This window comes from Mobula hypostoma, chromosome 9 (genome assembly GCF_963921235.1).
Source record: "Mobula hypostoma chromosome 9, sMobHyp1.1, whole genome shotgun sequence".
NCBI classification, from domain to species: Eukaryota; Metazoa; Chordata; class Chondrichthyes; order Myliobatiformes; family Myliobatidae; genus Mobula; species Mobula hypostoma.
The window spans coordinates 78,404,046-78,430,050 of NC_086105.1; the positions used below are offsets into that span (position 1 = coordinate 78,404,046).

The window sequence follows — 26,005 nt, forward strand, 5'->3', positions numbered from 1 at the left end:
CTAATGTTTTTTTTCTCTCTGACCTGCATTCTTAGCAGTTTAATTACTGTAATGAGGATTTATGTGAAGGATTTTCAGTGAAGAAACATGATCATGTTGAGACCGTTTCTAGAGAGTATAATTTTGACTCAACAAATCCCTACCAAACCCCACGAAGTGGGTGGAACCTCACGAGCCAGCCTTAACTGAATCCAGGACCTGACTGAGAATTGTTGAAACTAAAAGATTTACTATTTTATTTTTAGGTTTGCTGACATGGGTAATCTGATTAAGGTGTTAACCAGAGACATAGACCACAATGCTTCACATTTTTTCTTGGATTTTGAAAGTAAGTTTGACCCTTCACAGCTGGTGTATACAAAATACGTTCTGTCTCACCAGAGTGAAGGACAGTGCAGGTATTAAAAATGCACGTAATGGCAGGATACTATCACTTAACAATGGTTGCATGACCTCTCCATTGCGGCTGCAAACTTCATCCCATGTGTTGCTTTTGAAAATTTTCTTTAATTTGCTTTTTTAAAAAGGCTCTTTTTGTTAATTCCATTCACTGATTTTCCAGGTCCTTTTGTCAGGATGGCTGTTAATGCAGTTTTAACTCCTTCAGCTCCTCTGTGACTCCAGGGAAGGGTTTAAACGTTAGTGACATCTGGCACATGCCGCTGCTTATAGTGTAACCAAGAAAACCATGCAGCCTTTCCAGTTTAGACTGTTGGCACAGCTGGTAAAATGCTTTACCTGTAGATTGTATATACCATGTGAACTGACAGTGGATTTTTATCACATGGCTTGTAGTCTTCAAAGGCTATTTTTTTGTTTGTCTCTCACTTTGGGCTGTTCTACATTTAGGGGAAAATATCTTCCTTCTTGTCTTGGCAGGTATCTTAACATGGGGAACCTTCTTAAAGTTTTGACATGCACAGATCTTGAACAGGGGCCAAATTTTTTCCTTGACTTTGAAAGTGAGAATGATCTTTATTTTATATTCTTTTTTTCTGCCTGCAATAGACTGCATCTGTTTTCCATTGCATTTTACTTTAATGCATGCTTACGTTGTTTTTAATTGGTAAATATGAAAAGGGCCAGAATTTTTTCTCCAATCTGATTTGGTCACTAAATTCTTGTAGTTGAATGTCAGGATCAAAATACAGTGGATTTTAGTTAATTTCAACACATCGGGACCAGTACACTTTGACCCAACTAAGTGGCTCTCCATTAAATAGTTAAAAAGACAAGTTGTCATTGAACTGAGTAACAAATTATGTATTGAAATGAAATAAAGAGTAAATTAGAACACTATCAGATGCAGCCATCTACATCAGAACTACATTACTATAAACGTGTATTTGTTCTTAAGTTATTGACGAAGGAATTTATTCAATGTATACTGACGTGTTCTTTTCATTGACTGTAAATGAACAAAATCAGTGCAGACTCCTAGTGCAGATAGTAGACTACCATGAAACAGTGTTTTTGATGATTATATTCTCCAAGTCTTCATTTTAATTGTAACATTCAAGATGATTGTTGATACATTCAAATTCTTCATAGTGCCTAACTTGTTGAAGTAGTGAAATCATTTCATTTTCACTTCCGGCTATTTCTGGCATCACTAAGCCTGAATGCTTCAAACCACAGTGAGCAAAACAGTTCTTAGTTGTCTTATGTTTATTACTCTTCAACTATCAGTGACAAAAATCACTGCTCTTTGAACATAAACAGGCGTGACACTATTTAAGAATTGTTTGTTCAAAGTGCGGTGTAGTGACTAATGGCCACACGACATGCATGCGACTGATGCTATTTAGAGACAGTTCACCAACAGTCTCCTACCTCAGTTAAGTGGCTTAGTGTCCTAAATAAACACAGAGAATCCCGGTTATTTTCTCGATCTGTTTTTGTTCTTTAAGAGTTATCCCAAATAAGTGGCTGCCCCAATTAACCAATGGCCCAAAATAACTAGAATCCACTGTATATAACGTAATTGATGTGGCTGACTGGTGAATGTGGAGGACTAAATTGTTGCTTTATTTTAAAGAAATTTGTTCTCTTTATGCATTGGAATAAAGAGATAAGTTCTGTATGCAGTTAATTTTTCCATGAACCATTTTTATGGAAATTCTAATTATATTTTTAAACTACTTTGTCTCATTTATCAATCCATAATTTTAATTTTCTTGTATGGTACTATTAAATCTGTATTTAATGTCATTTTGGTATTTAGTTAGGAATAATTTTCTAGTTTTATGGAAGAACTAGATGGTGCCATCCTTTTATAGATTTTATACGCGTATCATGCAAGAGCAATGAAAAAGAAAACAGTCTATTTTTTTTGGGATATATGTAGTTCAAAGTCCAAAGCAAATTGGTGTAGGTCTCAACATGTCATCCAGTCAGTCTCATCTAATCATTTTCACTTGATTTAATTAGTCTTGCATCTTTGCAGCTTGGCTTGCAAAAATGTACAAAGCATGCTGTGCAAACAGCTGATATAAACTGCAATGCATATTTGCTTTGGAGCTTCATGCCTCTTTTTCCTTTTTATTGCTGATGTTTCTGAGTTTAAATGCTTCTTTGTAGTCTTTCTGAACATAGAGTGTATACTGATGGCTGCATCTGAGTGCTTATTGCATCTACTTTAGAATATCTCTTCATTAAATTTGTGGCAAAACATTGCAAAGTGCAGGCACCATGTAGTACACTTGGCAAAGGTAATTTGATGTAGATTTTAACTATTTGTCGTTGTCTCCTTTGAGTCAATGAACCTGTTTCTGTGAAAAGTACTTTTGATAAATAAAGAAATTAACTGGAAGACACTCCCACAATTCGATGCTAAAAGCATTATTTATACATGCTGAGAGTTGTGCCCATTGGCAAAATACGTTTAGTTTATGACCTTTGCTGCTAAATGATTTTCTGCTAAATGATTTTCTGCCATACCTTAATGTTGAAGTTATAATGAATTTGATAGGGCCAATTTGGAACTTTTATTGGACAATATCTAAATGTTGAAGCAACATCCTTTCTGTGATGGTGTCAGTTCCCAATAGATGTATGAGCAGCTTCATTTTAATACATTGACTTAAAGGAGATGTTTTTTGAGTTGCATTTTGTTCTCTGAATTATTGTGGGGAAAAAATAATTTGTAGAGACTCGTATGAAACACCATCACTCACGTCTGTAATAGCATGGTGCTTGTACTTTTTATTTTGCAACATCAGTGATTTATAATAACCTTATGAACTGTAGCAACATTGTTGCATGCTTTCTGTGGATTTGTTTGTATCATAATTTATTGTTATGTTTAGGACTGGGATGAAAGAAAATTATTTATCTATGTTTAATAAGGAGTGGAACTAATTGTGCGTTGATTGACATTGCTCTGAATTGTATTTTATGTTTTGCAATTACTGTTTACTCCAGGATAATATCTATTGCAAACAGTCTTTACCAAATTTAAATATTATTTGCCTAATAAAATCTCAAATGTTCCCTAGTCCATTAGTGCAGCATGTAGAAAGTAAGAAATAATGGGTTTTCATTGACTTCTCTCCATTTCTTTCCCATCAATCTGGCTGCACTGAACGACAATCTTCTCTGCTTTGCTTGAATAATTTTGAAACTGCCCCACAAATTCAAAATTTGTAATCCTATATAGCTCTGGATTGCCCTTTTACAAAATTATGTTGTAGGATTACACCAGTATCATTTGCTGATGAATTAAATTTCATTAAGTAACATTGGACGAAGGATTGAAAGATTACATTTCAGAATTAGCATGCTTTGTTGCTACTTTTGCTTATGGAATCTAGCTTACAGTATGACCTTAAATACCTATTCCTCTGGAAGTATTATTGGGAATTTTCCAATCTGCTGAACTTCTGAAACTTCAGCCCTTTCTGTTGCTATAAGGATAAGCTACATGGATATTACTTCCGAAGTGTGTATTCACAGAAACATCTAAAAATTTAATCAGATACATGCAAATATGAAAGAGCTCCAGAAAATAAAATTTTCTTTGCATTTTACTGATTTCAAAGGTAAATTTTTAGGAGTTAAATTGCAAAGAAAATTTATTATCTAAGTATGTGTAGGTCACTGGATGCTATCCTGGGATTCGTTTTCTATCAGACATTCTCAATGAAATACAATAGAATCAATGAAAAACTACACACAATGACTGACAACCAATGTGCAAAAGAAGACAAATTGTACAAATAAAAATAGATAAATAATTAATGCTGAGAACATGCATTGTAGAGTCCTTGAAAGTGAGTCCATAGGTTGTGGAATCTGATGGAATCACAGGTTGTGGAAATTTCCCTTCGTATAATGCTAATTTAAAATATTTGTCTTCTTGGGGAGGTATGGCCTGTACAAAAGGGATGGGTTGCACCTGAATCCAAGGGGAAAACCAATATTCTTGCAGGTAGGTTTGCTGGAGCTGTTCAGAAATGTTTAAATTAATTTGGTAGGGGGATGGGAACCAGAGTGATAGGGCTGAGGATGGGACAGTTGGTCTACAAACAGAGGTTGTGTGTAATGAGATGGCTAGCAAAGATGGGTTTATGATAGGGCAAAATTGCGGTCAACAGGATAAGCTACAATATAAAAGGGGGACAAAATCAAAAAGGATGATGAATACAGGACTGAAGGTGTTGTATTTGAATGCATGCAGCATACGGGATAAGGTAGATGAAATTGTAGCACAGTTATGGATTGGCATATATGATGTTGTGGACATCATTGAGTCATGGCTGAAAGATTATAGCCGGGAACTTAACATCCGAGGATACACATTGTACCAAAAGGACAGGGAGGTAGACAGAGGGGGTGGGGTGGTTCTGTTGGTTAAAAAAAATGAAATCAAATCATTAGAAAGAAATGACACAGGATCGGAAGGTGTAGATTTGTTGTGGGTCAATCTAAGAAAAAGCAAAGCTAAAAAGACTCTGATGGGAGTTACAGTACAAGCCTCCAAATAGTAGCAAAGATGTGGATTAAAAAATTACAGTAGGAGATAGAAAAGGCAAGTCAACAGGGCAATGTTATGATAGTCATGGGGTTTTCAATATGTAGGTAGATTGGGAAAATTAGGTTGGTGCTGGATCCCAAAAGAGGAAGTTTCTAGAATGTCCACGAGATGGCATTTTAGAGGAGCTTGTGGTGGACCCTACTAGGGGATCAGCTATTCTGCATTGGGTGTTATGCAATGAGCCAGAATTGATTGGAAAGCTTAAGGTAAAAGAACCATTAATATGATAGGATTCATCTTGCAATTTGAGAAGGAGAAGCTAAAGACAGATGTATCAGTATTCCAGTGGAATAAAGAGAACTACAGAGCATGAGAGAGGAGCTGGCCAAAACTGAAAGGAAGAGAACACGGGCAGAGATGAAAGCAGAGCAGTAATGGCTGGAATTTCTGGGAGCAATTTGGAAGGTGCAGGATAGATACATCCCAAAGAAGAAGTAGTATTCTAGAGACAGGATGATGCAGCCTTCGCTGACGAGAAGTTAAAGCCAACATAGGGGCTAAAGAGAGGGCATATAATAGAGCAAAAAGTAGTGGGAAGTTAGGAGAATTGGGAAGGTTTTCAAAATCAGCAGAAGGCAGCTAAAAAAGTCATAAAGGAGGTAAAGATAGAATAGAAAAGTAAGCTAACCCATACTATTAAAGAGGATACCAAACGTTTCTTCTGATTTCTGAAGAGTAAAAGAGAGACGAGAGTACATACCAGACTGCTGGAGAGGTAGTAATGGGGGACAATGAAATAGTGGACAAACTGAATAAGTATTTTGCATCAGTCTTCATTGTGGAAGACGTTAGCATAATGCCGGGGGTTCAAGAGTATCAAGGGGCAGAAGTGAGTGAAGTTGCTATTACTAGGGAGAAGGTGCTTGAGAACTGAAAGGTCTGAAAGTAGTTAAGTCACCTGGACCAGATGGTGTACACCACAGGGTTCTGAAGGAGGTGGCTGAAGAAATTGTGGTGGCATTAGTAATTATCTTTCAAGAATTAATGGATTTGAGCGTGGTTCTTAAGGACTGGAAAACTGCAAATGTCACTCCACTCTTCAAGAAGGGAGCGAGGCAGAGTAAAGGAAGTCACAGGCCAGTTAGTCTGAACTCAGTGGTTGGGAAGATAGTGGAATCGATTATTTAGGATGTGGTGTTGGGGTACTTGGAGGCACGTGACAAAATGGGCCAAAGTCAGGATGGCTTCCTAAAGGGAAAATCTTGCCTGACAAATCTTTTGGAATTCTTTGAAGAAATAACAAGCAGGATAGACAGAGGAGATTGGTGGATATTGTGTAATCGGATTTTCAGAAGGCCTTTGACAAGGTTATGAGCCCATGGTATTACAGGAAAAATACTAGCGTGGATAAATCATTGTCTGATTGACAGAGGGCAAAGAGTGAGAATAAAGGGAGTCTTTTCTGATTGGCTGCCGGTGATTAATGTTGTTCCACGGATGTCTGTATGGTTGGGACAGTTTCTTTTTACATTATATATCCATGATTTGGATTGCTTTCTGTCCGAATTTGTGGATGATACGAAGATAGGTCGAGGGAGAAGATGGTGTTGAGTAAGCAGAGAGGCTACAGAAGGGCTTAGACAAATTAGGAGAATGGGCAAAGAAATGGCAGATGGAATACAGTGTTGGGAAGTGTATGGTCATGCACTTTGGTAGAAGAAATAAAATGTGGACTGTTTTATAAGTGGAGAGAAAGTTCAAATATCTGCGGTGCAAAGGGACGTGGGAGTCCTTGTGCAGTATTCCCTAAAGGTTAATTTGCATTTGGTGGTGAGGAAGGCAAAAGCAATGTTAGCATTCATTTCGAGAGGATTACAATGTTAAGGCTTTTTAAGGAACGAGTGACCCCTCATTTGGAGTATTGTGTGCAGCTTTGGGCCTCTTATCTAAGAAAGGATGTGTTTATGTTAGAGAGGGTTCAAAGGAGGTTCACAAAATGAATACGGGGTTGAAAGGCTTTATCCATATGGTTACCTTTTTATGGCTGTGGGCTTGTACTAAATAGAATTCAGTAGAATGAGGGGGAATCTTATTGAAACCTGTTGAATGAATTGATAGAGTAGATGTGGAGAGGATCTTTCCTATGGTGGGGGAGTCTAAGGCCAGAGGATACAGCATCGGAACAGAAGGACATCCCTTTAGAACAGAGCTGAGAAGGAATTTCTTTAGTCAGCGAGTAGTGAATCTGTGGAATTCGTTGTCCCAAGTGGCTGTGGAGGCCAAGTCAGGTATATTTGAGGTAGACGTTAATAGATTCTTGATTAGTTAGGACAGGAAGGGATACGGCGAGAAGGTGGAAGATTGGAGCTGGGAGGAAAATAGATCAGCCATGATGAAAAAGACAAGACAATCTGCAGATGCTGGAAATCCGAGCAACACACACAAAATGCTGGAGAAACTCAGCAGGCCAGGCAGCAGCTATGAAAAGAGTATAGTCAACATTTCGGGCCGAACCCCTTCAGCAGGACTGGAGAAAAAAGCTGAGAAGTAGATTTAAAAGGTGGGGGAGGGGAGAGAGAAACACAAGGTGATAGGTGAAACCTGGAGGGGGAGGGATGAAGTAAAGAGCTGGGAAGTTGATTGATGAAAGAGACAGAAGACCATGGAAGAAAGAAAAGGGGAGAAGCAGCACTAGAGGGAGGTGATGGGTAGGCAAGGAGATAAAGTGAGAGAGTAAAAGTGGATAGGAAACAATGAAGGGGGGAAGAGATGTGGGGGGCACTACCGGAAGTTTGAGAAATCGATGTTCAGGCCATCAGGTTGGAGGCGACCCAAGTGGAATACAGGGTGTTGTTCGTCCAACCTAAATGTGACCTCATCCCAACAGTGGAGGAGGCCATAGATGGGACATAGGAAGTGGAATTAAAATGAGTGGCCACCGGGAGATGTTGCTTGTTCTGGTGGATGGAGCGTAGATGCTCGGCGAAGCGGACTCCCAATCTACATTGGGTCTTTTTAATGTGGCAAAAGGATTAAATGTGGCGACTCTTGAGAGAACTCCTCCAAACCATTGGAGTTTAAAGATTCATCTCCCTAACTAAGATCCATTATTTATAATATGTGTATATATATATATATATATATATATATATATATGTGTGTGTATGTATGTGTAATTAATATATAATCATACAACTGCTGTTCAGTATAGATGAGAGGTTCTATTTAATTTTGTGCTTACAGCAGAATGATGCTTTATTCTGTATGCTAAATGCATATTTCAGATGCTTAGTGCAATGATTGTTCTTGCTTGCAATTAGACCCGAAACTGTCGTTATTTGCATTTTATAATATCAGTTTGAAGAGTGTACAAGGCTGTGTGCTTAGACCCTTGCTCCTTTGCTTTACACTTGTGGCTAAGCACAGCTCCAATGCCATATTCAAGTTTACTAACAACACCAGTGTCGTTGGGCAAATCAAAGGTGGTGATGAATCATCATATAGGAAGAAGATTGAAAGTCCTGCTGAGTGGTTCAACAACCATTGTTAGCAAGACCAAGAAGCTGATTATTGATATCAGGGGGAGGAAACCAGAGACCCATTAGGCAGTCCTCATTGGAGGATGAGAGGTGGAGAGGGTCAGGAAGTTTAAATTCCTCAGTGTTATTATTTTGGAGGACTCGTCCTGGGCCCAGCAATTACGAAAAAAGCACAGCAGCACCTCTACTTCCTTAGGAGTTTGCAAAGATTCAGCATGACATTTAAATCTTTGGCAAACGGGCAAAACCTTCCACCATAGAGCACGTCTTTATGAAGCGTTGTCGCAGGAAAGCAGTATCTGTCATCAGGGACACACACCCACCATCCAGGACATGCTGTCTTCTCGCTGTTGCTATCAGGAAGAAGGTACAGGAGCCTCACGACTCTCACCACCAGGTTCAGGAGGAGTTATTACCCCTTAAACATCAGGCTCTTGAACCAAAAGGGATAACTTCACTCAAACACGAGGAAATCTGCAGATGCTGGAATTTCAGGCAACACACATAAAAGTTGCTGATGAACGCAGCAGGCCAGGCAGCATCTCTAGGAAGAGGTACAGTCGACGTTTTGGGCCGAGACCCTTCGTCAGGACTAACTGAAAGAAGGGCCTCAGCCTGAAACGTTGACTGTACCTCTTCCTAGAGATGCTGCCTGGCCTGCTGCGTTCACCAGCAACTTTTATGTGTATAACCTCACTGAACTTGTCCCATCATTGACATATTCTCACAATGTAAGGAATTACTTTCAAGGACTCTTGATCTCATGTTCTCAATATTTATTGATTATTTATTTATTATTATTTCTTTGTTTTTTTATTTGCACAGTTCTTTTTGACTTTTGCACACTGGTTGGACACCCCAGCTGGTGCAGTCTTTCATTGATTCTATTATGGGGTTATTATTCTATTATGGATTTATTGAGTATACCCATAAGAAATGAGTCTCAGGGTTGTATATGGTGACATATATGTACTTTGATAATAAATTTACTTTGAACTTAGATTCCCTTGTATGTTGCATTATATTGTTATAATCTGCAGCTGCTTATTGTGAATATTCTACAGTCTTGTGCATTGTTCCTGACTGGTATTTTCATTGAAAATGTAAGAATCATTCTTGTGTAATCACAAAACCAAATTATTTGGCAAAAATTTTCAAAGTGCCAAAAAACACAATGTCTGCTGTTCCAGTGGAGCTAATGTTTTACCCAGAGTACTGTACTTACATGTAAGCCAGTTGTTACTAACTTTGGTCAACAGCCCTATTGACTGTCATTACTGTCATTCATGTTAATTGCGTTAGCAACATTTATTTTAATTTACAAGAGGCAATGTGCTTTCCATTTGCTTTTAATTGTATATCCATATTGTGGGTTGTTATTTTTGAACAAAATATCATGATTGCAATTATGTACCATAAAGTCATCCTTGTGTTGGTTATTGTCTTCTGTTAGCTGTTTAATTTTGGAGTGTTATTTACAGAAAACAATTATCAATCAAGACATTAAACATTATTCCTACAATCATATGATCAAAGGAACATTGGTTTTCTCTAAAGAAGGAAAATCTAATCTTTAAATAAAATTTCTCTTGTAATGATTCACATTAATGATCCAGTAGAGTTCTTCATTGTGGCTATGAATTTGCTAAAAAGTGACCAAGAATTATATTTGTTCAGTTAATGGAGCGTTTACACTACTACATCATTTAAATTACCCATTTACAAGAATATTATTTGTAAAAAAGCATTTCTTTTTTTCTGAAAGCCTTATGCCAATTTATATGCAGTAGAGTATTAGATGGGTATATTTTGTTTAATATATCATGTTTTGAAATTTGGAAAAATGCTACTTTAATAGAGTCTTGAATTCCTTTTAAAGTTGGTAAATTTATAAATGTCTTATTTGTGAACAACGGAATCTCTACAGTAAATAAGTAAATGTTTGAGAAAGGCAACAAATAAAATTGGAAATACGAAGTGGAAGAAGCAGCTTTGTTCCTAGATTTACATCTAATGGCATGTATTCCAGTGTTGTGTGTCTTTTCTAGACTTGGATTTGAGTGGAACTACATTCCACTGAAAATTTCAACAGTTTTAAATTTATATATCATGCCTTGAGCCTCTCTGAAAGGTGGTTTCATTACAGTAGGAATAAAAGATTGCATGACCTGTTCCAGAAAACTTGACAAACAAAGGTAACATAATTAGTTGGATTAGATGCAAGTTGTATGACAACAGTCATTGGCCACTTATGTGCACCCAATAATATGGAAAGCCATCGTACTAAGCAAGGTACAAACAAGGGCCATAATTAGAGGTTAATTTATGAACAGTGTTTTAGAACATGGAGCATCACAGCATAGCACAGGCTATTCAATCTTTGTTGTGCCGACATTTTAACCTCCTGTAAGATCAATGTAACCCTTCCCTTCTACATAGCCCTCTATTTTTCTGTCATCCATGTACCTATCTAAGAGTTACTTAAATGTCCATAATGTATTTGCTTCTACCACCATCTCTGGCAGTGCGTTCCATGGACCTACCACTCTCTGTATGAAAAACCTACCTCTGACATTCTTATATTTTCTTCCAATCACAATAAAATTATGCCTTGTTATTTTGTCCCCAAAATGTTCCAAGTTAACTTAGTTACCAAAGTGTGCACATGTAACCAAATGCTACCCTGGGATCCATTTTCTTGCAAGCTCTTCTCTGTCCGTCCATCTGTACTATTTATGTAAATATAAGATTAGTGCCTGCTGGAGTTTTGACATAAACTTAGTGATGGATAGATCCAGCTTAAGTATGCCTAGAAATGCGAGATGTGATTCTGTCAATCCATGAAATGCATTTCTGATCACCCATATCTCACTTAGCACTCAAAGCACTGTGCATCAAGCCATTGTGGGACTGCCTCAGTTCCTTGGTTACACAGCCAACCGGACATCTGTTGTGCCAGTTCAATTTGCAAGCCATTGAGCTGATTTCTGCATCATTGACAATTTCCTGCTGTGAAGTAATGCAGTTAATACTTCCAGGGTACAGTAACAATACCAGAATAAAGATAAAGACTTGTATTTTGTAGATTAATTTTCATTCGAAGACTGTAGTTTCCACCTAATGAACTTTGAGGCTGAAGTAAACTTTGAGTCATGGAGTCCAAAGAGTATTACAGCATAAAAACAGGCCCTTTAGCCTATTTAGTCTGTGCCGAACTATTATACTGCCTAGAACCATTGACCCGCACTTGCACCATAGCCCTTCATACCTCTTCCATCCATGTTCTCATCCAAACTTCTCTTAAGAACAGAGATTTATTAGACAGACAGATCAACTCCTTCATTGATGCACCTTTAGGAAAAAGTTTGAGCATTAGAATATTTTTCTTATAATGTGCGCACTAAGCAATCAAAATAAGGGGAAGATGAAAATGATTGGGATTATCCTATGAAGCTGGCAATCTTGTTTTTCTCCATCTGCTTCAGACATGATTCAGAAAATTTAAATTGAATGTATTTCAGAAAGATGTGAACAAGTAAACGAACAATAAATCACTTAATATGAACTGTTCTTTTCATGGATACCATACATTGGGGATTTTGCAAAAGTCCCAGTGAAAGAGTTTTGGTTCTTCATTAACCTAGTAAATTATTGCACTTTAGAGTGCTGATTTTTGATATATCTCAATTTGATTTTTTTTATTCCTTTGCAAAGAAATCATGACTGTTTAGACTAATGAGATTTTGAACTTAACAGCAGTACTGATATGAGCTCTGTTGAATTTCTATTGGATCATCTTGAGTTGCAAAATTTGTCTTGTACTATAATGTTTCAGACTTAGGTTACAGAGGAACACTAACCTCAATACAAATTAAGTCCCAAAAAGATCAAACTTTTATGAACTACTGTAATTTTAGTTGTATAAAAATAACTGCAAGCTTCAGTTTATAATTGCATCCTTGATATTAACCTTTCTAGCAGTAGTTACTATATTTACAAGTTTTGATCTTAAGGAAAACACAACTATTATTTGGAAAAATATTAGTAAGCTCGTGATATAGTAGATTTTCCTTTAGGTTTAACCTCACATGATTCAAAGTAATATTTCATATGGAACTGTTGTGTTGAGATACAAGTTTAAGGTGAAACTATTGCTTATCTAATGTACCCATTTATAAAACTTTCAATGAGAAAGATAGAGTTTTTTCCTCTTGAACCTATTAAATATTTTACTCAGTAATGGCACATCCCTCCACCTGTCCTGTATCTGCCACCTATCTGATAGAAGATTCATTTTACTAAAATGTGCTGTTTGCATGTAAATTCCTATTTTATACTTTACCTTGGGTGTTTAACTATTTACTTTTCCTACAGAAGAACGATGGTATTCATTAGATAAATGTTCATGAGTATCCAAACTTCAGCTTTCATCCAGTTCTCTGGTAACATTCAAACTCCAGTTCAGATTAAGCTTTCTCTTAAAAAAAAGTCTCAGATTTAAAGCTGGTAATGTCATTTTCGCTAAATTTCTCCCTTTTACCTTAACTGCCACTGTGGATAAGGTTACTAATTTTAGACTAGAAGGAATTCTGTGGAGCAGTATTCAACCAAGGATCTCGATGGTAACTAGACAAGTGCACATTTTCTGTATCGCAACATCAATTTGGACTGACTTTAAGTACACATCCAAAATTAAATTAATACTATTGTCAACTTATGAGATTGCTGTGTCTAATAAAAATAGCTGATCTGGTCTGAAGTATTTTGGTCAAATTTTTATGTAGATTTACACCTACTAAGGAAATGTGTTGCTATATGTGATCCATAAGGTCAGTAGAGCTACTAGGACTTGATGTTTCAATCCCTATGGTAATCCTACAATTTATGCTTCATAATTTGTAATTCATGAAACCCAAATCTAACCTGTTCTTGGCACTATGTTAGCTGATTTTTTTTAAACAGTCCTCAGATATTTTTATCCACTCCTTCAAATCCATCTTCAATGATGAAACTGCTCGCAGAACACACAAAAGCATCTGTTGCAAATACTGCCCCATCTCCACTTTTATTTCTTGGGTCATTTAGTAAGTTATAACTCTTAATCTCTACTCAGACTTTGCTAGAACTTGAATCAGTTTGGATTCTGCCCTTGCTAAAATATGAAGAGAGCATTTACCAAAGTCACAATCAACATCCAGTGTTGTAACTATGACTATGAGAAATTATCCTACTTGTTTCACCTGAGCACTGTCCTTGACATGGTTAACCAAAGCATTCTCAAACATTTGCCCTCCACTGTAACTCATTAGAATTGTTTCTGCTTGTTTGGTGTTTGCCTGTTTAGTGCTTGCCAATTTGATTATAGTTCCAGCAACTTTAGCAAGAACCAAAAGCCTTACCTTCATTTTCCTAAGGAGATTAATTCCTGACATAGTCCCAATGCTGATGATACTATCTTTCATTGATCCATCCCCTTCTTGACCTTTCCACTATCTGTAGTGAAACACTGCTTAATTAATTATCTCCGGAATGAGCTGCTATTTTCCCTAGTTAAACAGCAGCAAGACCACAACCATCATATTTGAATCTTGTGCAAACTCTGTAATGTTGCTGCTAACTTCTTCAAACTCCTTGGAAGCTGACTCAGCCTTGAATATATCTTCATCTTTGTTCATTTATTTTGAGCTTTACTTGCTTGATTTCATTCTTCACTCTAATTTTAAGCCACAAACACTAACAATAGTTTCTGTTCTTGCTGTGATATTTTTACCTATAGCATCCTCTGAGGAAGCATTTTTTAGCTTTTTCTTAATTTTATCGATATGTTGTTGCTCAGTAACATTATCCCGAAATATCATGGTTTACAGATGTGTGCTGGCAATATGTAATTCTTCCCTGTATTTACTTCATTTGGATTGTGCCAAGTTGTCAGTCCTGATAATCTAATATTATCTGATAATATCTGGGAAAACACAAAAATCTTTCAGCTGAATGCTGGGATAACTGAATCTAGTTTATTCTATTCTAATTAAATATTCTATTTCCTAGCCATTAACACCTTTTAGCTCTGAAGCTGAATGATGACTCTTTGCAATCTTTATCATATTAATCCAATGAGATGAGCTTTGAACCCCATGTTCATAGAATCAGCTACTTCCTCCTTGCTGTTGGAATGGCTTATTCATACCTTGGTTACCTTTTGGATTTTTTTGGGCACTCCTGTTTGGCTTCCAAACTTCCTCTGTAAACCTGAAGTCAGCCTAACCCTGCTTCATGCACCTGAACGCAAACCATGCCTTTGGCCAGATTGTAAAACAATGTGTCAGTCTTTCACTCTTAATTCCAAATTCCTCTAAATCCTTTCCTTTTGTCATACAACGTTCTGGGCTATCTACATTCCTACCATTTTGTCCTCTTAAACATTTGGGTTTTTAACCTGGCCACTGCTGGTGGTCATGCATTTAGCTACCATATGTCTTAGTCCTGAAATTCTCTATTTTTCTTCACTGCTTTCAATACACTCCTTCCTATCACCCCACTCAATAAGTTTTGGTCTTTTGTCATAATGCCTCTTATGATGTGCTTAGGGTATTTTACTACTTTATAATCAGAATATGAATATAATAATCAAAGATATAGTTAATCTCTGTACTTCAATTTTTATTTCTGACAGTTAGGTTTATAAAACATGCAAGCACTTATTACTCACCACTTAACGTTTTTCACATTTTGAGTTTGGCATTCAAGATGTGGACCAACAATTTATTAGTTTATCCTGGAGTTATGGTTTGGATTAAAGTATTTAAATTTTAGCTTTACATAGAGTACCTCCAATTCAAATCTTGGTTGTGATCTCAAATAGACATTAAAATGTGTACAAATTTACAGTGGAGCTCAAGCTTCAGTAATCCAAATGGAAAATACACATTTTTTTTAACATTAACTTCACAGTATTATAAATACAACAATAGTGTTGTGCTTGTTTTAACCAGCTTTTTATATTTAATTCTGTTTATACTGAATACTTGCACCCTAATGTTCAGATGCACAGCCTACAGAAGCTGAAAGAGAAGTATTTAATCAGGTGAATGTAGTGCTAAAGGATGCAGAGGGAATTCTGGATGATCTACAATCGTACAGAGGGGCAGGACATGAAATAAGAGAGGTATTCCTTTGGTTTTCATTTTTGCTTTGGTCAATAAATGCTTTTAGCTCTGATGCTTATAGGTCTCATAATGCAAGATGTATAGAGGAAATTCAAATGTAGTTTAGAATGTCTACTGATGTGCAGAAACAGTTCCTTTCTCAGCAATAGGCAAGCTCTAAAATCAAATTCTATATATGCCCCAGACTAAAGTAAGACTTTATTTTGTGTGGGAGGAAAAAGTTACCTGGTTTATGTAATGCATTCACAACTCTAATGTATCCAAGAACAGCGACTATCTTATTATATCATTTATTGTAAAGGAGAGAAATAAACACTTTCTAACTCGCAATATGAGTAGTGTAACATCATTTGCAAAAGCTTATAAGCATGTTCAATTTTTCCAGCTTGCTTGCTAAATTGTAAAGTGCATTAACAGACAAGCTGAAAATTTTGCAATGCTTCTGTGCCACCCTGCCCAAGGTCTAAACTTCATCTGCCTGCAAACTCTGGTACAGAAAGCATTCATAACACTCTCTTAAATTATGATAGATCTCTAGAAATATAGTGATCATGGAATAAACTCTTCTAAGCTATCTTAGTATTCCATCTTGGTTCTTGCACAGCTAATTTACTGATTGGCTTTTGTTCTATTTTGAGATGATGAATGTAGTTATATTTCAATGGTCTAAAAGTAATAACTCTCTTTTATTAAAGGCAATACAACATCCAAGTGATGAAAATTTGCAAGAGAAAGCATGGAGTGCAGTATGTCCACTAGTAGGAAAGCTAAAGAAGTTCTACGAGTTCTCCCAGAGATTAGGTACAAGATTTTGCTTTGGCTCATAAATGGGACTCGAAGTGGCACTTTATTAATTTTCTTTTCTTTGTTTCGTTATCAAACGGGATTTATTTGTCTTAATTCATTCAGAATAATAATGAGAAGGGTAAAATTGTGAACAAAATGATATATTGATTTGTGGACAAACGATTAAGTGGATTCCAGTTAACTGGGACACAGTATTACGAATACTACTACAAGACTATAAAGCTATTATTTCATAATAGTTGCCGACGGAGGAGTTCTTTCGATTTACTGTAAATTAACAAAATCAGGACAGAAACCTAGTAGAGATAATAGGTTGCCATATACAATGCTTTCAACGATTGCATCCTCCAAATCTTCATTTTCATTGTACAATCAAGATTGGTTGTTGATGCCTTCAAGTTCTTCATAATTCCTAATTTGTTAAACTAGTGAAATTGTTTCATCTTCACTCCCAGATGTTTCTGGCATCTCCAAGCCTAAATACTTGAAACTGCAGTGAAAAGAACAGTTCTGAATTGTCTAAGTCTTTATTTCTCGCCAACTATCAGTAATAAAAGTCACTGTTTTTTGAATACAAACACATGCAACTGATTCTGTATAAAAACTATTCACTCTAAGAACTGTGTGGTGTCTAATGGCCATGCAAGGGCATGCGACTGACGTTGATCACCAGTCTCCTGCCCTAATTAAGTGGCACAGTGTCCCAATTAAATGAAGGGAATACTGGCTATTTTCTCAATTAGTTTTTGATTTTTAAGCGTAGTTCCAAATAAGTGGCTGCCCTGATTAGTCGATGGTCCAATTAACCGGAATCCATTGTATTGTCAAAATTTTAGCAATGAGGTGAAAGAGATCACTGAGTAGTAAATGACAGTTCTGTGGTACAGAATGATGAAAATGAACTGATTCATTTAAATGAGCCATATTGTGGAAGGAAGCTCCAAAAAAGTTATTAACATATTTAGAACTGTTGTATTCTTGCTCTAAGATTGGGAATGTTTGTTTGCAGTGACACCTAATGGCTATTGTGGAGTTGCAAGCACACCTAAATGCCATTTCAAGTACCACCCACTGACATGCATGATAAATATTGCATGTATTTATTAACTTGCTAGTGAATGGAATATTTAAAGCATTTTGTATTCAGGGATGTAACATTTATTGTATTTTCTGTTCAGAAATATAATCAGTGTATATATGCAGCATGTTTAGAATTTAGTAGCAAATTTAGAATAATTTTGGATTTTAGGCATTAAACAAAAAACAATTATAACTTGTATCAGGAAATCAATTTTATTCGAATCCCTGGCTTCTCCAGAGAAAAAATACTTCATCTGTTAGTGAGTTTTGTGTGATGAATTATGAAGGTAAAATTAGGTCATAAGTTTAATGGGTAATGCGCAACCTAATTTGAGATAAAGCAAAGTTCTTACACAGTGAAGGAAGAATTGAAATTAATAAGAAACATGCCTGAAAGCACGATTACACAAACAAGTCTCACCTCTTTCTAAGGATTTGATTTCATTTTTTTACTTTTCACATTGTCAATGATTTTGATAATGGAATTGATGGCTTTGTGGCATCAAAGTTTGCGGAAGATATGAAGATAAGTGGAGGGGTAGGTAGTGCTGGGGAAGCAATGCGATTGCAGCAGGACTTAGAGAAATTGGAAGAATGGGCAAAAAAGTGGTAGATGGAATACAGTGTTGGGAATTGTATGATAATGCATTTTGGTAAAAGGAACAATAGTACAGACTATTATCTAAATGGGGAGAAGGTTCAAACATCAGAGGTGCGATGGGACTCCCAGAAAGTTGCTTTACAGGTTGAGTCTGTGGTGAAGAAGTCAAATACAATGTCAGAATCTGAATCAGGTTTATTATCACTGGCATGTAACATGAAATTTGTTAACTTAGCAGCGGCAATTCAATGCAATACAAAATATAGTAGAGAAAAAAACTAATAATAAATAAAATAATAATAATAAACAAGTAAATCACTTATGTATATTGAATAGATTTTCTTTTAAAAATGTGGAAAAACAGAAATACTGTATTTTTTTAATATATAAAAAGTGAGGTAGTGTCCAAAGATTCAATGTCCATTTAGGAATCGGATGGCAAAGGGGAAGAAGCTATTCCTGAATCGCTGAGTGTGTGCCTTCAGGCTTCTGTACCTCCTGCCTGAAGGTAGCAGTGAGAAGGGGCATGCCCTGTGTGCTGGAGGTCCTTAACAATGGACAGTCTTTCTGAGACACCGCTCCCTGAAGATGTCTTGGGTACTTTGTAGGCTAGTATAAAGATGGAGCTGACTAGATTTACAACCTTCTGCAGCATCTTTCGGTCCTGTAGAGTAGCCCCTCCATACCAGACAGTTATGCAGCCTGTCAGAATGCTCTCCACGGTACAACTATAGAAGTTTTTCAGTGTATTTGTTGACATGCCAAATCTCTTCAAACTCCGAATGAAGTATAGCCACTGTCTTGCCTTCTTTATAACTACATCAGTAAGTTGGGACCAGGTTAGATCCTCAGAGATCTTGACACCCAGGAACCTGAAGCTTCTCACTTTCTCCACTTCAGATCCCTCTATGAGGATTGGTATGTGTTCCTTCATCATACCCTTTCATTTATTTCAAGGGGAATAAAATATAAAATCAAGGAGATAATGCTGAAACACTAGTCAGCCAGCACTTGGAGTATTGTCGACAGTTTTGGACCCCATATCTCAGAAAGGATGTGTTGTCATTGGAGAGTCCAGAAGAGGTTCACGGGGACGATTCCAGGAATGAATAGGTTAATATATATGAAGACTATTTGGCAGCTTAATTGAAACCTACCGAATGTTGAATGAACTAGATTGGGTGGATATGGAGAGGGTGTTTCCTCTGGTGGGGATGTTCATAATTGAGGGGTGGCTCTTTAGAACAGAGGTAAGGAGGAATTATTTTAGTCAGAGTAGTAAATCTATGGAATACTCTGCCACAGACTGCGGTGGAGACCAAGTCTGCATGTAAATTTAAGGTGGAAGTTGATCATTTCCTGATTGGTCAGGACATCAAAGGATATGACGAGAAGGCAGGTGTGTAGGGTTCAGTGGGATCCAGAATCAGCCATTATGGAATGGCAGAGCAGACTCAATGGGCTGAGTGGCCTAATCTGCTCTTATCTCTAATGGTCTTATGGTCTTCTACAGACACCCTGCTTCCTCAACACCACCTGCCCCTCCACCTAACTTCATCTGCAAACTTGGCCACAAAGCCATCGATTCCTTCATCCATATCATTGATATATAATGTGAAAAGCAACAGTCCCAACACTGCCCCCTGATACACCATGTCACCAGCAGCTAATCAGAAAAGGCCACTTTTATGCCCACTCTTTGCCTCCTTCCAGTTAACTAATCTATCCATGCTTGTACCTTTTCTGTTATACCATGGACTCTTATCTTATTAAGCAGCCTCATGTGCAGTACCTCTTGCTTCTGAAAATCGAAACAAATATCATTCTCTCTCTCTCCCTCTCTCCCTTCTTGAAGAGTGGGGTGACGTTTGCAATTTTTCAGTAGTATTTTCTAGAATTTATTGATTTTTGAAAGATCATTATTAATGCCTCCACAATCTATTCGGCTATACCTTTTTCAACACCCTGTGGTGTATTCAATCTGATCCGGGTCACTTGTCTACGTTCAGACTTTTCAGCTTCCCAAGTACCTTCATCTTAGTAACAACAACGACACTCACTTCTGCCCCCCCACCCCCATCACTCGAAGTTCTTGCATTCTGCTAGTGTATTCCATAGGGAAGACTGATGCAAAATACTTATTAGGTTTGTCTGCCATTTCTTTGTCCCCCATTACTACCTCTCAAAAGTCATTTTCCAGTGGTCTAAAACCTACTTTCATCTCTATTTTATTCTTTATCTTTCTGAAAAAAACACTTTTTTAATATATTATTCGCTAGCTTACCTTCCTAATTCATCTTTTCCCTATTTATGGCTGTTCTAGTTGACCTGTTGGTTTCTAAAGCTTCCTAATCCTCTAACTTCTCGCTAATTTTTGCAATATTATATGCCCTCTCATTTGTGTTTATGCTGTCTTTGACTTCCCTTGTCAGCCGTGGTCCCTCATCCTCCCAATACCACCTTATCTTTTTGATTTATCTTTTCTGTGTCTTGGGAATTTTCCACAGAAACACCAGCCATCATCCTTGATAGTGTTCAAAAAGGTTCAAAAGTTCACAGTAGATTTGTTACAAATATGTCAGCATATACAACCCACAGATTCTTTTTCTTGCAGGCATTCCCAATAAATGAATAATAGAATAATAACTAGTAGAATCAATAAAAGATTGCATGAACCTTGGGCATTCAATCAAAGTGCAAAATACAATAATCTATGCAAATACAAAAAGAAAATAATAATAATAAGTAAACAAATATTGAGAAAATGAGATGAAGAGTCTTTAAAAGTGGGTCCATAGGTTGTGGGAATATTTCAGTGGTAGGGCATGTGAAGTTATCCCATGTGGTTCAAGAGCCTGATGGTTGAGGGAGAGTAACTGTTCCTGAACATGGTGGTATGAGACCTGAGCCTCCTGTACCTTTTTCCTGATAGCAGCAGTGAGAAGGTAGCATGACCTGGATGGTGGGTACATTCGATGATGGATGCTGCTTTCCTGCGACAGTGCTACGTGTAGTCATAGTCATACTTTATGGATCCCGAGGGAAATTGGTTTTCGTTACAGTTGCACCATAAATAATTAAATAGTAATATGTAAATTATGCCAGGAAATAAGTCCAGGACCAGCCTATTGGCTCAGGGTGTCTGACCCTCCAAGGGAGGAGTTGTAAGGTTTGATGGCCACAGGCAGGAATGACTTCCTATGATGCTCAGTGCTGCATCTTGGTGGAATGAGTCTCTGGCTGTACTCCTGTGCCCAACCAGTCCATTATGTAGTGGATGGGAGGCATTGTCCAAGATGGCATGCAACTTGGACAGCATCCTCTTTTCAGACACCACCGTCAGAGAGTCCAGTTCCATCCCCACAACATCACTGACCTTACGAATGAGTGTAGATGTGCTCAGTGCTGGGGAGGTGATGGACTAGGCTGTATTCACTATTTTTGTAGGATTTTCTGTTCAAGGACATTGGTGTTTCCATACTATCTCATATTCTCCATTACACATCTATAGAAGTTTGTCAGAATTTCAGATGTCATGCAGAGCCTTCACAAACTCCTAAGGAAGTAGAGGCACTGCCGCGCTTTCTTTGTAATTGCACTTACGTGCTGGGCCCAGGACAGGTCCTCTGAAATGATAAAACCGAGGAATTTGAAGTTGCTTCTCCTCTGATCTTCTGATCCTCAGTAAAATTCATATTTTACTGGCATAATTTACATATTACTATTTAACTATTTATGGTTCTATTACTATTTATTATTTATGGTGCAACTGTAACGAAAACCAATTTTCAATCATTGGTTTCTTAATAATTGGGAGCATAAAGTATGATTATGATAAGGACTGGCTCATGAACCTCTGGTTTCCTTCTCCTGAAGTTGATAATCAGCTCCTTGGTCTTGCTGACATTGAGTAAGAGGCCCCCTTCCAATCAACTTTGGCCATCTCCTCTCTCATGCCTCTGTAATTTCCTTTACTCCATTGTAATAGCGATACATCTGATTTTAGCTTCTACCTTTCAAACTGAAGATTGAATTCTTTTGTATTCTGATCATTGCCTTGCAAGGGTTCCTTTATCTTAAGCTCTCCATTCATATCTGAGCCAATCTAGAATTGCTGTTTGCTCTCATGGGCTCAATCATAAGCTGCTCTAAAAAGTCATCTCATAAGCATACTGCAGATTCCCTTTCTTGAGATCCAGCACCAACCTGATTTTCCCAATCTACCCACATAGTGAAATCCTCCATGATTATCACATCATTGCCCTTTTTACATGCCTTTTCTACCTCCTATTGTAATTTGTACCTCACATCCTGCCTACTGTTCGGAGGCCTGTATATATCTTCCATAAGGTCTTTTTACCTTGCAGTTTTTTAACTCTACCCATAAGGATTCTACATCTTTTGATCCTATATCATCTCTTTCTAAGGATTTGATTTCATTTTTTACCAACAGAGCCACCCCACCCCCTCTGCCTACCAGCTAGTCCTTTTGATACAATGTTATCCTTGCATGTTAAGCCCCCAACTAAGAATTTCTTTCAGCCACAACTCAGAGATGTCCACAACATCATATCTGCCAATCTATTTGCACTACAAAATCATCTGTTTTATTCCATACACTCCATGCATTCAAAGATGATGCCTTCAGCACTCTTTGATTTCGGCCCCCATTACACTTTAACTTGTCCTACTAACTGCAACTTTGTCCTATCGTTTGTATATCCTTCCTGACATACTGTATTTAGTTGTATACCAACTGCCCCATCCTCACCCCATCAATCCAGTTCCCTTCCAAATTAGTTTAAACCCTCTCCCATAACTCCAGCAAACTTGTCTGCAAGGATGTTGCTGTCCCCTTGTGTTCAGGTGTAACCCAGCCTTTTTGTACAGGCCATCTCTTAAACTAGAAGAGATCCCAATGATCCATAAATCTGAACCCCTGCAATCTGCATTCATTCTTTAGCCACGCATTCATGTGTCAAATCACCTTATTCTTACCCTCACTGGCACATGACACAGGCAGCATTTCAGAGATAACTACCATGGAGATCCTGCTTTTCAGCTTTCTGCCTAGCTCCCTCTATTCTCTCTTCAGGACCTCCTCCCTTTTCCTAAAAAGAAGCTGTTCCTAAACTGTTGTATAGCTGTTCTGAAGATGTTATAAAACACAGTGTATAAGTAATTGCTTATGTATGGCTGTATATACATAAGATTAGCTCATATACCTGGACTAATTCAGAAACAGAATCAGGTTTATTATCACCACTATGTGACATGAAATGTGTTAACTTAGCAGCAGCAGTTCAATGCAATACATAATCTATCAGCGAAAAAAAACAATAATGATAAATAAATAAGTAAATTGATTACATATATTGAATAGATTTTTAAAAAGTGCAAAAATAGAAATACTGTATATTAAAAAAAAGTGAGGTAATGTCCAAAGATTCAATGTCCATTAAGGAAACGAATGGCAGAGGGGAAGAAGCTGTTCCTGAATCGCTGAGTGTGTGCCTTCAGGCTTCTGTATCTCCTACCTGATGGTAACTGTGAGAAAAGGGCATGCCCTGGGTGCTGGAGGCCCTTAATAATGGACGCTGCCTTTCTGAGACACCACTCCCTGAAGATGTCCTGGGTACTTTGTAGGCTAGTACCCAAGATGGAGCTGACTAGATTTACAACCTTCTGCAGCTTCTTTTTTCTGAGCAGTGGCCCCTCCATACCAGATAGTGATGCAGCCTGTCAGAATGCTCTCCACGGTACAAAGAAAGAAGTTTTTCAGTGTATTTGTTGACATGCCAAATCTCTTCTTCAAACTCCTAATAAAGTATAGCCGCTGTCTTGCCTTTTTTATAACTACATCGATATGTTGGGACCAGGTTAGATCCTCAGAGATCTTGACACCCAGAAACTTGAAGCTACTCACTCTGTCCTCTTCTGATCCCTCTATGAGGATTGGTATGTGCTCCTTCGTCTTACCCTTCCTGAAGTTCACAATCAGCTCTTTCGTCTTACTGACATTGAGTGCCAGGTTGTTGCTGTGGCACCACTCCACTAGTTGGCATATCTCACTCCTGTACTCCCTCTCATCACTACCTGAGATTTTACCAACAATGGTTGTATCGTTAGCAAATTTATAGATGGTATTTGAGCCATGCCTAGCCTCACAGTCATGTGTATATAGAGAGTAGAGCAGTGGACTCTGAGGTGTGCCAGTGTTGATCGTCAGTGAGGAGGATATGTATCACCAATCCCCATAGATTGTGGTCTTCCGGTTAGGAAGTTGAAAATCCAATTGCAGAAGGAGGTACAGAGGCCCAGGTTCTGCAGCTTCTCAATCAGGATTGTGGGAATGATGGTATTAAATGCTGAGCTATGGTCGATGAACAGCATCCTGACGTATGTGTTTGTGTTGTCCAGGTGGCCTAAGGCCGTGTGGAGAGTCATTAAGATTATGTCTGCCATATGAATATAAAGTGGTGGTAGGTGCAGGAGTATCAGGTGACTGACAGGAAATTATAAAGTGACAAATGACTCTTAGCAAGAGGGATTAGATTAGATTATGAGTACACGCAGTGCTCTTTTATTGTCATTTAGTAATGCATGCATTAAGAAATGATACAATGTTTTTCCAGAATGATATCACAGAAACACATGACAAACCAAGACTGAAAAACTGACAAAAACCACATAATTATGACATATAGTTACAACAGTGCAAAGCAATACCGTAATTTGATAAGAACAGACTATGGGCACGGTACAGTCTCAAAGTCTCTCGAAAGTCCCATCATCTCATGCAGATGGTAAACCTCCAGCGCCGCAAACTTGCCGATGCAGCATCCTGGAAGCATCCGACTCCGAGTCCGTCCGAAAACTCCAAGCCTCCGACCAGCTCCCCGACACCGATGCACCAAGCACCATCTCTGCTGAGCGCTTCAACCCCGGCCCTGGCAACAGGCAATAAGCAAGGCCGAGGATTTGGGGCCTTCCCTCCGGAGATTCTCAATCGCACAGTAGCAGCGGCAGCGAAGCAGGCATTTCAGAAGTTTCTCCAGATGTTCCTCCTTGCTTCTTCACGTCTGTCTCTATTAAATCAGGATTGTGCACGGCATCCTACTTCACAGATATGATATCAATTCGGAACGGCCGCGAGTGCTGCATCGCGCCACCATCTTCTCCTCCCGCCATATTCTTCTCGTAATAGCAGGAACTCCCTCTCTTTCTATTAACTTGCCTCCACTAATGTCCATAGTGAGATCTTAGAAGAAATAGGCTTCTTCCTGTATCTCATGCCACTTCTCAAAAAAAAAGGCGGACGTAAATGATGAAATTCACCCAAGCCTTTAACATGCCAACATAGCTCTTAGCCATATGAGTGAATATGTTTTAAAGTTAAGGGCTGAAACCTAGTGTGAAGTTTGTACGTTTCTGCTGCCTGGTATGCTTGTGAGACATGGACTACCTATGGTAAGTATCTCAAAGCACTGGAATAGCACTAGCAATGCTGTTTTTGCAAGCTGCTCTAAGTCCACTGACTTGGTAAACCAATCAAAGTGAATTTCCCCTTTCAGGCCCGAATACCAGCATCAGTTTATACCCAGGTGTCTCCAATGGGCAAAACATGTCTTATGGATGCCCAACAACATGCTCTAGACATGAACATTCAGCTGAGTTTAAATTGTTTTTCCACCGAGGTTTGGTGAGACTAGAACTAAAGGTCATGGGTGAAGGGTGAAATAGTTAAGGGCAATATGAGAGCATAATGGGAAATGTGGAGTGAGCTGCTAGCAGAAATGCTGATGTGGGTTCAATTTCAACATTTCAAAGAAGTTTG

The 26,005-nt window shown here is 38.0% G+C and overlaps 1 protein-coding gene across 12 annotated transcripts in view; it reads left to right on the forward strand.

The window, feature by feature from the left end:
- LOC134351811 (CYFIP-related Rac1 interactor B) overlaps positions 1-26,005 on the forward strand; it is a 197,088-nt gene that overhangs the window by 125,330 nt on the left and 45,753 nt on the right. For 9 of the 12 annotated variants that reach the window (XM_063058516.1, XM_063058525.1, XM_063058522.1 and 6 more), the window contains 3 exons: positions 880-962; positions 15,558-15,679; positions 16,376-16,481. The exons of 2 other annotated variants lie outside the window; for them this stretch is intronic. In XM_063058516.1, coding sequence (XP_062914586.1) covers positions 890-962; positions 15,558-15,679; positions 16,376-16,481 — 301 coding nt within the window. In that variant the 5' untranslated portion in view covers positions 880-889. Of the gene's footprint in view, positions 1-245; positions 329-879; positions 963-15,557; positions 15,680-16,375; positions 16,482-26,005 lie in introns of all 12 variants that reach the window. One more of the 12 variants, XM_063058528.1, reaches the window with a different exon arrangement.